This window comes from Metopolophium dirhodum, chromosome 1 (genome assembly GCF_019925205.1).
Source record: "Metopolophium dirhodum isolate CAU chromosome 1, ASM1992520v1, whole genome shotgun sequence".
Lineage (NCBI taxonomy): Eukaryota > Metazoa > Arthropoda > Insecta > Hemiptera > Aphididae > Metopolophium > Metopolophium dirhodum.
This window is the reverse complement of record NC_083560.1, coordinates 132,743,138-132,756,268: the sequence shown is the minus strand read 5'-3', so window position 1 is coordinate 132,756,268 and position 13,131 is coordinate 132,743,138. Positions and strand designations below refer to the sequence as shown.

At 29.3% G+C, this 13,131-nt stretch overlaps 1 protein-coding gene across 3 annotated transcripts in view; it reads left to right on the top strand.

Moving 5' to 3' along the window:
• The window catches only part of LOC132936224 (calcium/calmodulin-dependent protein kinase type 1), a 442,174-nt gene that overhangs the window by 381,853 nt on the left and 47,190 nt on the right, over window positions 1–13,131 (top strand). For all 3 annotated transcript variants that reach the window (XM_061002914.1, XM_061002913.1, XM_061002915.1), the window contains 2 exons: window positions 6,119–6,257; window positions 12,851–12,974. In XM_061002914.1, coding sequence (XP_060858897.1) covers window positions 6,119–6,257; window positions 12,851–12,974 — 263 coding nt within the window. The remainder of the gene's footprint in view (window positions 1–6,118; window positions 6,258–12,850; window positions 12,975–13,131) is intronic.

Below are 13,131 nucleotides of genomic sequence, written 5' to 3'. Positions count from 1 at the left end.
TTATAATTTACAAGCTGACCGATACCGAAAAAAATTTGATATATTGAGTTCTTAATTAATACAATTTAAATTAAAGTTGTGTCAAATATTATCAATAATAAAAATTTGTTATCATATTAAAAGGAAAAATATAGAGAATACAAATATTACGCTAATATTATGTTTAATAAATTCAAATACCTACACAAAACCAATCCTTACAGCTTTAATATAACACTATAATTACTTATGTGTCTTGCGAAAATATTAGACGAATCCAGGTTGAATAAACCTACAAACAAAATAATGCATACCAGGCCAAGCATTGATGTTCTTAGATTTATATCGGAAAGACAATGTTGAGAGCAAGGCGCGCATAGCCGATATAAGAGGTCGCAGTGGATCGGGCACACATTACCTTACTCTGGCACAGGCCATATAATTATTTTTACTAAGTATCAAGAAAGTATTTATGAATTCATTATTTTAATTGTAAATAACAAAATTAATTTAGCTTAAATTAAAAAGATAAATTACATAGGTATATAATTTTAGAAACCTTATTTTGATTCATTGATATAATATTGTGTTGTCTATAGTTTGTACATTTACATATTATTTAAATTTAATAAGACCTACCACAACGATTTGTTAAAAATAAAATTTAAAAAAATCGTATTTAAAATCATACTGAAAGTACAATAATGTGATATTATTTTCTAAACAAGCATGCAGTATATAAAAGGTCTTATTTTATATCTGAATACATTAAGTAATATTGGTGATGACTGAATATGAAAATTTTTGATTTAGATCCAATGTTAAAATTTAATATTTCGACTTACCTGGAAGACAGCGCAAAAATTTATGGTGGCAAAAGAAAAATTTGCAAATTGTAATTTTTTCCATAATGGGTGGAGAGGGGGGGGCTGGGGAAATGCTCAAAATTTTCCGAGTACAACAGGTGTCGCACGAATTCTGGTTGTTGTCGCACAAATTCACACTAATGACGCACTAATGTTTGGCAAAAGAAAATTTTGAAAATTGTAATTTTTTCCATGAGGGGGGGCTGGGGAAATGCTCAAAATGGAAAAACGATTTTTTCCGAGTATAACGGGTGTCGCACGAATTCTGGTTGTTGTCGCACAAATTCACACTAATGACGCACTAATGTTTGGCAAAAGAAAAATTTGAAAATTGTAATTTTTTCCATGAGGGGGGGCTGGGGAAATGCTCAAAATGGAAAAACGATTTTTTCCGAGTATAACGGGTGTCGCACGAATTCTGGTTGTTGTCGCACAAATTCACACTAATGACGCACTAATGTTTGGCAAAAGAAAATTTTGAAAATTGTAATTTTTTCCATGAGGGGGGGCTGGGGAAATGCTCAAAATGGAAAAACGATTTTTCCGAGTATAACGGGTGTCACACGAATTCTGGTTGTTGTCACACAAATTCACACTAATGGCGCACTAATGTTTGGCAAAAGAAAATTTTGAAAATTGTAATTTTTTCTATGAGGGGGGGCTGGGGAAATGCTCAAAATGGAAAAACGATTTTTCCGAGTATAACGGGTGTCGCACGAATTCTGGTTGTTGTCGCACAAATTCACACTAATGACGCACTAATGTTTGGAAAAAGAAAATTTTGAAAATTGTAATTTTTTCTATGAGGGGGGGCTGGGGAAATGCTCAAAATGGAAAAACGATTTTTCCGAGTATAACGGGTGTCGCACGAATTCTGGTTGTTGTCGCACAAATTCACACTAATGGCGCACTAATGTTTGGCAAAAGAAAATTTTGAAAATTGTAATTTTTTCTATGATGGGGGGCTGGGGAACATTTCTACAGCCCCCCATATATATTTTTGAATTTACGGTTAAACCAGTATCGCACAAATTCTGAAAATAGTCACACAAATTCACACTAATGGCACACTAATGTTTTGCAAAAAAAAAATGTCAAAAATTATGTTTGGGGGGGCTGGTGAAATGTACGTCGTTAACTGCGATAATTTAATTTAATATTATATGAATACAAAATTGTCTACAATAATAATGGTGGATATTAAATTAAATTTGTGTACACAAAATACTTTATTTTTAATTATAAAGTTTTGGTTATTTGTTTAATTATAACTTGTGTGATCCTCTGAAATCAAATATTTGTCCTTCGTCCCTATAAGCGTCATTCGCGTTGTCTTTTTAACGTGATGGCAATTTTATGAGATCGTATTTAAATCTAAGTACGTATATATAATATTGATAATCTAGTATTCTAGTTGTTACCTAATCCGAAGTAATTTAAGTTTAGGAATTGAACCGTTTTTATTTCAGTGCCGGTTTGACAATTTAGATTCCAACATTTTAATTTTTTAATTTGAATTTCGGTTTTGATTCTTAAAATAACAAATATATAAAGAATCTACCATTTCTAGCTATAGTAAAAAATTGGTTTTTAACGTGCGAATAATATAACCAAAGAAACAAATGATCATAGAAGTTGTCACTGAAATGTTTACCGACATTCGTGAAAAAATAAAATAATTTCACATTACTAATCGATACTTACCTGATATTTGATTTAAAATATTAAAATAACAAGATTACTTACTACAACATAATCATGCAATTTAAAAAATAAAATAGAGATAATATATTATGTTAGTGGATGTACGATGCTCATAAGACAAGCTTATCAATTGATCTATGTAAAATTATTATGTTGATAAAATTCAAATAACTAATGGTTAAAATAATACAATTTAAATCGAACTTATAGAAAACAAAAAAAATCGACATCACGGTACATATGAAAATCATGATTCACAGATTTTCAGAAACTTCCGTTTTTAACCACTGGTCTCAATATACGTGTCCAATATTCAGTGGAATCCTCTTTTCAATTTGTAAGGTTACATTACTGTTATTGTTTTTATTATATTGAGTCTTTTATTTTTCTATCTTCTACTTTTTAGTAGTCTGGCATGATCATATTATTATTACTTTCATCGTGATTATTGCGTGTTAAAACGCATTCGGCATAAAACATCGTTAGCTGCTCGTCGTACTTTATTACATTTTCGATATTCATTTTGCAAATTAAGATAAAAAATTTCATTAAAATCCCTTTTTGTATTAGTTGTTTTTATGTACGTGACTAGTCCCAAGAGAGAGCATCATTTGTAGGACAATTAAATTTTTCAAATGTCTTCGTCTACTTCGTTATTATATTTTATCGTCGTCCGCCTCGAACCTATAGCTAGCTCGTTTGTAAGCATTCCTCTCTTATAAGTTTAATTTATTCTTATTTCCTTCGTTTTATACTGTGGTCGCCGGCATGGCATACCAACCAATAATAAATTAATGTGTTGGTACTTTTAGACCAATGCCGTCACTAGAAAAAAATTTTTTTTAGGGGCACTGAATGTTTTTTTCTAACTTATACATATACTTACTACTTTTTAATTTATGACGCTCTTATCTAAAAACATACATGCGTACTATTTTCTCAAACATTGGTCGTTTGAGATGAAAAAAAAATGATTACAACAAATGAAACTTGAAAACTGTAATCTACGATTGTCTTATCTACAATCGTGCTAGAATCTTTGAGAATTAATATAAAAATAAAAACAATAACAATGATTGTAATAATAATAATAATAATATTACACTATTATACAGATATTGTATAAGCCTGGTAAATTTACCGACTTATTTTTTACAAAAAAATATTACAAAGTGATCCTTAAATTCGACGACTTTACGAAGATAACATATTTTATAACATAACAATATAATGGTTGATATAACACAAAGTTATACGGATAATAGGCCCAAATGTATTTTGATTTTATGCTATCTTCGCAAAACAGTAATATATATTATTATAGTTTCTGTTTTCATACTACCATTTACTTATATAAATACAATAATATAATATACTTAGGTGAAATTGCGACAAATAATATTGTTAAACTGATTTTCACACTTTCTGACCTTTTTGTTATTTTTTTACTCTTACTTATATTATTAACTAGAATTAAATACCAGCCTATAATGTTAAAAACATTCTAAAAATATTTTTTTTTACGTATGACACGTAAGATTACCATGATTTATGAAGTAATTGTGATGATGTACAAAAGAAACCTTTTACAAATACGTTTTATTACAAATTATATTTTATCATAGATTCGCAAATTATTACCTATACCTAGGCTATATTTTATTAATAATAATTTTAGATATTTTTCGAACTAAAAAAAAATCCAAAAATCAGGAGGGGGGCTTTTTAGAGAATTAATTTCAATTTTATATTAACACGATTTAACGATCAGGAGTTTTAGTTTGTTCTTTTGATAGTTGTAATATATATATATATATATATATACATAAAACAACTTTGTGTAATGTAAAAATTATTTTTTAGCTATTAATAATTGTTTTTTACAATATATTACTGTTTTCAATTTTCTCTTGGTGTTTGGTAAATTTTCAGTACGTTGGAATGGTTCACCTACATTACATTTTGAATCATTTTAATGCCTATTTGAATTTGATTATAAATCAGAAAATTGTACAATCCGAATTGAAAAAATACTGTGAACATCATACTTACATTTCTATTTTTTAAATGCCAATAAATCAATTACATTCATATTAAAATAAAGTTACCAAACAAAAAGAGAAAATCAAACTCCAAATTCACCAAATGATTATGTTAAATATTTTAAGAGGTATATTGTGAGACGTCAAAAGGTAAATCCGCTCAATGAACAGATACAGAATTTATTGTTCGAGTGTTCGACGATTATTAAGATTTACAACAGTATGAAGTTCAGTTTTATATTTTCTGTGGCCTACCACTATACGATGAGTTTAGATAAAGGTGATCACGATTCATTGTTCTTCTTAACTCCATTATAAATTCGTTCACCAGCCGTTGGCAACCGCAAACTTCATTCTACCATAACAGTTCGCGCCATTTCACGATAATATAATATTAATTATTATTTTAACGTAGTCACACCTATCCAAGTTTCGTCAACCACACTTTGACTTTAACTGCTGGTTAGGTACTTTCCACGTCGATTAAAATATTAATATTCATCTCATTCCGACCATTTGTCAAACATCAAGACATTTAAAAGTACTCGACCACTTCGCATTATACTTTATTTATAACTCAGTCTCTGGGGCAATGAACGTCAATAGTTTCCGTATCTACTTACTTCCGAAATTTCTAATCTTAAATTACGATTATTCCGTTTTCGTATTATTACGTCGTAATTTGCAGAGGCTGAATGTTAATGCCAGCTCCTACTTTTAAATTCATACAAATACATTTTTCAACGCTCAATTATTTAAGAGTTTGAAATTTCTGAGTGCTAATGAGCTATCTAGTTGAACACTTTACGCCCTACTGCAAGGGTGGCTAACCTTTTTCCGTGTTGTGCCAAACAGAAAAAAAAAGTTGAAAATGTGCCTTAAAAATTATTATTTTTATTATTATTATTATTATAACACGAGTGTTTTTATTATAGATTCTAATTAAATATTATGTCATATAACATAACATTATTAATGTTATTTTGATACAATAATACATTGTTATGTTATATTGTATTAATATTGAAAAACATAATTTTAGAAATATTTAAAAATGATAAATAATTTTATTTGACGCTAGTGTGCCATTCAATAACATCAAATGTATCAAAAGGCAAGATTGCCGCAGGTCCCCCTGCTCTACTGTAACATATAATATATATACATGTCACCGGTGAAAGTCGATAGGCCGTGTGTGGATTCAGGAGCAGCATGAGATTAATCCGGTCCATTTTTCATTAGTATATATTTTATAATATAAGATTTCTGAACACGCTTTCGAAATGGGTCACGCAAATCCAGTGGATTTTCTGGAGGTAAAATTTACCGAGGTCCATAATTCAATATTTGAAGGACGTGAGTGCCCAAAAAAAGTTCACAAGCTTCTCTCGTGCACACGCCTATGGGCCGAACCTGGTTTAAGGATAAACTTAAATCCATTCGTCATCGTAGGCTAGACTTTTCCGTCCGAAATTCATTAGGTATAATGGTACTGGAACGTAGCTAAATATTGTTGTGCTTTTGCAGGGTAACTGGAGGAGAGTTGTTCGACCGCATAGTGCAGAAGGGTTCGTACACTGAAAAGGATGCAGCCCATTTGATCCGCCAGGTGCTGGGAGCTGTGGACTATATGCACGAACAGGGTGTCGTGCACAGAGATCTTAAGGTGAGTCGTCATGACAAAATAGTTTAAAAGCCGGTTCAAGGTGTAACACAGATCATAATAAAACCAGAAAACCTAATAAGTACAAGATAATATTGTGAATGTAGTATACGAGTCAAATTTAATATCGTAAAATAATAATTCGTGAAATTATAATAATAAAGTGACAATGCAATTAACTGCAAAATAGTGTAAAAATATATTTTTTTTTTTGTTCAAGCAGTTCCTACCTAAATTAATCATATTAGTATTATACAATTATAAGTTCATTACTACTACAGTACCATAAATTAAATCAATTCAAACGATATTTACATTTTTTATGCAGACTAAGTTTTTATGGCCTATATATTATAGGTAGTGTTAAGACTTATCTCGATAATTAGCTAGATAAAAATATACTCATATTTTATCTTATCAAGATAGCTATCGTGTCAGTGATTTACTGGTTATCTAAGACAATACATAAATATAATTTAAGCCGCTCTCGGAAAATATTAATTCATAACAAATAATATTAATTGTTTTTAGGTATTTAAATTATTCTTTCATAAGACCACCCAGGTCGGTTCATGTATATCTATTTTTTAATTTCAAATTGTTTGTATAATTCGTACTAATAAGTCATAATTTTATGAATTTTCATTAATTTATTTATAAATAAGAAACATTTAAAAAAATATACAAGGCAGTAATAATTGAATATAGTACAAAATGTAGTATAAATTAAATACAAAAGAACATTTAAAATTGTTTATAGATAACCCACGTAGGGTACCTAAAAATCAATTAACAACGATGAAATCAGAATTTTCCAATTTAAGTTTTATTGTTTCTTTGTAATTCCAAAATTAACGGTACCTAAAAATCTTGAAATTTACTCCAAATTTGTAGTTATTACTATTATACTGACGGTATAGGATTTAATTTTTTTTTCGCAATTATGGGCGATTTAAATACATTTAAGATATTGCGGTTTAAAAAAAAAAAATAAAATAGTTAATAAAAAATTTGAATCGTAAAAGCACACAACATCTGACCATCATTACTTATTGAAATATAAAATTTAAACCTACCTAATAAAAAAATTGATTTTACCTATTACTATTATATTATCAATATTATAAGAGTGATATATTATTTTTAACTTATTTAGATAAAAGTAAAATGTATTTATTTTATCTGTATATAGAAAATGCGTCTACAATTATCTGTATCACAGAATAGTTTTCACAGTATGGTCATAAATCATTGAAAATATAATATTATGTTGGAAGAATATAAAAATGATTACATTCTTCTTGCTGTCGTGGCCACATAATAATATACAGTCAGCACTTGGTGTATTTGACCAAATAGAAAATCAGCGTCGATATCATCGTCCCAGACGATATGGGAATAATAAATTATTACACACAAGACCTGGAGTTAAACGCCCTTAAAACAATAAATAAAAACATTTTAAAAAATAATCAAAGATGCCCAAATAATGCCCTTGAAAATTCCCCACATTTGTTGACGGGTACTCGAGTGAGTGTAAAACTATGGTTTAACTTTCAGCATTTTTAACACATCTTTATCTTCACTAAACTATACTCAGAATACAAAAATAAAATACCAAACTTAGGTAAAGCACAATAAACTATAAACAGCACCTATACTCGAAACAAACGCGATTGCGATATGACACCAACGTCACCAACTGACTTTTCAATTAGTTGTAGTTTGTTTGAGTAAGACCCGTTAAGACACTAAATATGAAAATGGCTGTAGGTATGATATCTAATTCATAAATAGAACGGTTGACGTTTGGTATGGATGAAAAAAATACTAAAAAACTATTTAAAGCAAATATTATGAAAACCATATTGCTTTATATAATAAATATTTTGGATTTGTTAAATTACACTACAAGCTCGTACAATGTATTAACAATATCCACTGAAATTTAATAAAATTAGCTGAAAATGAATAATGGAAAAACCAAAAACAGCAAAAAATGCAAAGTTAAGAGGACGTGATACCCGCATGTGTTGTCTCCGTCTTACAAGTGTATAACATACCAAATTTTACGCTCAGAAGAACACGTGGAACTCTGTTACTTTAAGAATTAGAGGGAGTTGACCTCATATAAAATCTCAAGATAAGATTATTATCTAGGCAACCACATGGGCTTTTCATTATATTTTAATTTTAAAACGAGTTATGAGTATTTTAAAATTTTAAATTGTTTGTACATCATAAAATATTTATAACTCGCTTTTAAATTAAAATATATTAAAAAGCTCATGAGGTTGCCTAGATAATAATCTTACCTTTAGATTTCATAAGAGGTCAATTCGCTTTAATTTTTTAATTAACGGAGCTACACATGTTCTGCTGAGCCTAAAATTTGCCATGTTACGCACTTGTAAGACGGAGACAACACAAGAGGGTTTCACGTCTTCTTGAGGTGTCATTTATGAAACAAAACGAATTATTCAATTATGTACTTGGGATGCATTATCCTAGAGCACCCAAAAACTAATGAACTATGCATTGAAATCTTGGCCCTAATTATTATAGCTTTATAAGTAAGTACTTGGGATAAGAGCCAATACAACAGTGATGGGAAATAATTGTTGTTTTTTTTTTGGAAAACTGCCCGTCGAAATGTTAAAATGTCGAGCCTACGCGGGTGTTCCTCATCGTGCTCGTACTCCCAGAAAGAAAAACCAGAATGACGTCCCGCATAGTTTAACTACCCAACTTTAATTAAATTTCACTGAATAAAACATTTTAATTTTATCGCATTATACACTTTTCTGCCCCTATTTTGTACGCAACAATAAAACGAAATTGAAAACTTTTTTGAAATAAAATAACAACGATTCGACCCATTTTCAAAAACAAGTATAAGCGTGCTGTGTTATGAACTATTATTAATTACGAAAATAATGGGCTTGTCGTGTAAATAGGATGGTCCAAGACTGGTCATTTTTAACGTATTAAATAAATAGAATTTTAACGAAATGTTGAGAAAAATTTAAATTGCAAACTTAATATTTAAAAATCAGTTAAAAGCGTTGGACGCCGTCGTCGGGATCCATATCAACAGGGTGGGTTGGCTCATGTTTGAGATATAATAAGATTGGAGGTTGGCCAAAAGAATAGACTAAAATAAATCGGATTTAAAACAATAACGGTGCACAAAGACAAATATATAATACAATAGCTGCAACAACAAGAGCTCGGAGACGTCTTTGTTCTCCTCACCACATGTAAAGGTGTCTATCTATATCTAATTTATAGAATTCTCGTGTCACAATGTTAGTTACCAAACTCCTCCGAAATAGCTTGACCGATTTTTATGAAATTTCACATGCATATTCAGTAGGTCTGAGAATCGGCTATTATCTATTTTTCATACCCCTAAGTGATAATAAGGGTTGTTCAGAAAAAAATAAAAATAATAATAATAGAGTATTATATATTGGTTTCTATTGGTTAATTGGGTATGTTTGTTGATTTGAATTATAATCTTTTTTCATTATATATAAACAAATGTTTGTGTGTAGATTAGAGTCCTTGGAAGAATATAGGCTAATTTAAAAAAGGTTAAATTTGATTTTTTATATTTAACGGATTTTAGTACGGTTAGGTTAGGTTAGGATTTTGTATTAATTGATATATTAATCCACCGTAGGTGGAATTAAGTAAAAACGACAAACTTGGTATGACTTTGATACTTTAGAGTTAAATCATATACACTTACGTACAATCAGCACGGGGTCCGCGGTCTACCGCAGGTAGATTGCCTACCTGATAATATACTGCTGTGAAACAGTATTTTTATTTCGTTCAACAGAAAAGTTAAGATAAATCTAGAACATCATACACCGAATATTAAATAACGCATTGAACAAAGTTTGTGTCGTATACAATTTGTACATTTAACGGGTAACGAAGTGCACGGGATCAGCTAGTATTATTTAAAAATGAATGTTTGTCTGTGTGTCCCTTATGCATTCCTAAACCATTCATCTGAATACGATTGAATTTGGTACAGAGATAGATTAGAACTTTGGGAAGAAGATAGGCTACATTTTGTCGTGGAAGGCGGTAAATTAGAGGTCCACCCCGGGGAGATGCTCAAACAGGGGTTTTGAGATTTAGAAATTTTTGTTTATAAATGGTTGGTATTGGTTTTAATAATTATTATTATTGTTAATGCGGTAAGCCTGTCGGCGCAGTGGCACTTCTATGCATTTCTGTGCAGAAGTCTTGATTTTAAATTATGAATTCGGTGCTCCAATTTTTTTCATTGTTTTTACTGTGGTTTTTTTTTTTCATTTTTCCTTTTTTATTTTTATTATTTATCTATACATACCTATGCAAAAGTTTGGTATTTTTATCCATCGGGTATTAACACGGTTAGGTTAGGTTAGGATTTTTTATTAATGTTAAAATCAATATATGTTGACTTTTACTTAAAATTAATATGAACATTAAAGTACTCAACAAATTTTTCATAATGGAAAATCTTGTTATTTACATCTTATAGAGACTCATATAAAATCCCGAAAAATAATTGTATGGACAGTAATATTATACTTAGTTGTATGGCCAGAAAAAAAAATAATTATATTTTGAAAATGTTATCATGTAAAGTGAATGATAAATAAACCTTTGTAGAAAATTGTTTGTTTCCTACAGTAATTTGTTTTAAATTACAGTAAAATAAGAATATCGTTCGTAACGAATTCGTAATGGGTAAAAGTTAATTTGCTTTCAAATAAACTTTAATTTTTTTCAAGGAAAAAACCTAATAGGGTATCTTGTATTCAACTAAAAAATCTTAAATATAAATAGAACATTTTTTACGAAGCTGTAACATGAAAAATGTGCATATTTTCGTGATTTTTACGAATATTGTCGATATTTTTCTTGGAGTTACTCGGTTACACTAAAAAACAAAATCCATATTTTTGTCAAAAAAAATTTTGCCTAAAAATTTCCGTTTTTCCTTAAATTTTTTTTTTTGTTTTCCTGGTGCTTTTGATAATGTTTACTTGAATACCTATCTTATCAGGGTCCCACAAAGGGATTCACTCCAGTGCACATTTAACACATTTTGCACGGTAACATAATATTATGTATTTACGTTGTTAAATTTTTCTTTTGTAGTTTTAACCAAAAAAATGCGTAACTAAAAAAATAACCGTACACTTGAAATTTTCAACGAAGATTTTTATTTTTTTTCCACTTTACAATTTTCAAAATATTTTGACTATTTATTAAAGCATAAAAAAATTTCAAATTTTCCTAGTTTTTTTTATAAATTATTGACGTAAGACAGTTTTACTTAGTCGACAAGCTTAAAAATTGTATAGAATGTTCCTCATAGGTTGTTTTTAGAAAAAATTTAAAAATGATCGCATGGAATGAAATAAAAACTTTTGGACGGCCCTGATCACGTCGACTGAATACAATGTCGTTAAAAAAAAAAACTATTCAAATGTAAAGTCATCTACTACGAAGATTTACACGGATTCGTATTACATTTTAGTGCGCAGCTGATAGTCATTAAATATCAGTACAATATTTTAACGAACGTTTATGACATAAAACTCATTTGAATAGCGACAATCATATCTTTTTCATCGCTGGAATGACGCTTCAAATCTGTGGATGAAAATTTGAAAAAATAAAAAAGTCGGATAAACTGTGCGCTTTTTATTTTTTCTAACGCCAATATTTCGTATAATGTGTCTTATGAATCTCTGAAATGTTTTAATTAAATGTCAACAGTATATAGAACAAACACCCTTTGACATCAATCTTCTCCGAATACCTTTTTTAAATATTTGCACTGCTATAAGTAATTTGATCTTTAGTAGTTGTCTTAATATCGTATAATGTCTTATTAGGTCTAATTGTATTTTTATTTTGTTTGTCAAAGATTAAAAACTGATCGACTCCGTTAACGCTAATTTAATTCAAACTTAATTTATTTCCTTTTTTCACATTCTTCGGAAAATTCTGCTTTTGTTGGTATTTTTTTAAGAAACTTAATTAAAAACCGACTTTTAGCTAAACTGCTTTTTACTATACCACTAAAATTTATTATTTCAAGTACAAAAAAAAAGATTTCAAAGGTTTTGTAAATTAGCAAACGTTTACGGACTCTAAACGGATTAATTGCATTTTCGAGATCCGTTGAACATTTATCAGAATATTTGTTAAACCGTTAGGTATATGATTTTAGTTGATACATAATAGAAAAATATTATACAAATAATATAATAATAAAATAATATAATAAATATAACTATTCTGTGGTATCTTGTAAGTACACGTGAATAAGCCGCGTGCATATTATTATGTTATTTAATAATTTATCTTACAATTAATATTTTTACATTCGATTTAGATTTTAGCTAAACTGTAGCTATAAATAAAACGAATTAACGAGTGATAAATTGTTCACTTTTAACAGTCAGCTTACAGACGTCAGTCCGAAAATGTTCCACCTACACAGCGGTTATTAATTATTTCTGCTGCAGCTGTAAAACATAAATAATAATATGAAATGTGAACGTTTTTTTTTTTTACAGCCCGAAAACTTATTGTACTACAGCACAGACGATGACAGCAAAATCATGATAAGTGATTTTGGATTGTCCAAGATAGAAGATTCTGGCGTTATGGCGACTGCTTGCGGAACTCCTGGATATGTCGGTAAGTACAGAAATTTTAAATTTTTAAACTCTTTATTCTGACGTATATATGTATTAGCTTGTAATATATTGACAAGTTCAATCCTTCTTTCCACCCTTTGACTGGTGAAACTCTGTGCTTGCTTGGTCATTAAATTATATATATTAAACCAAGTTTT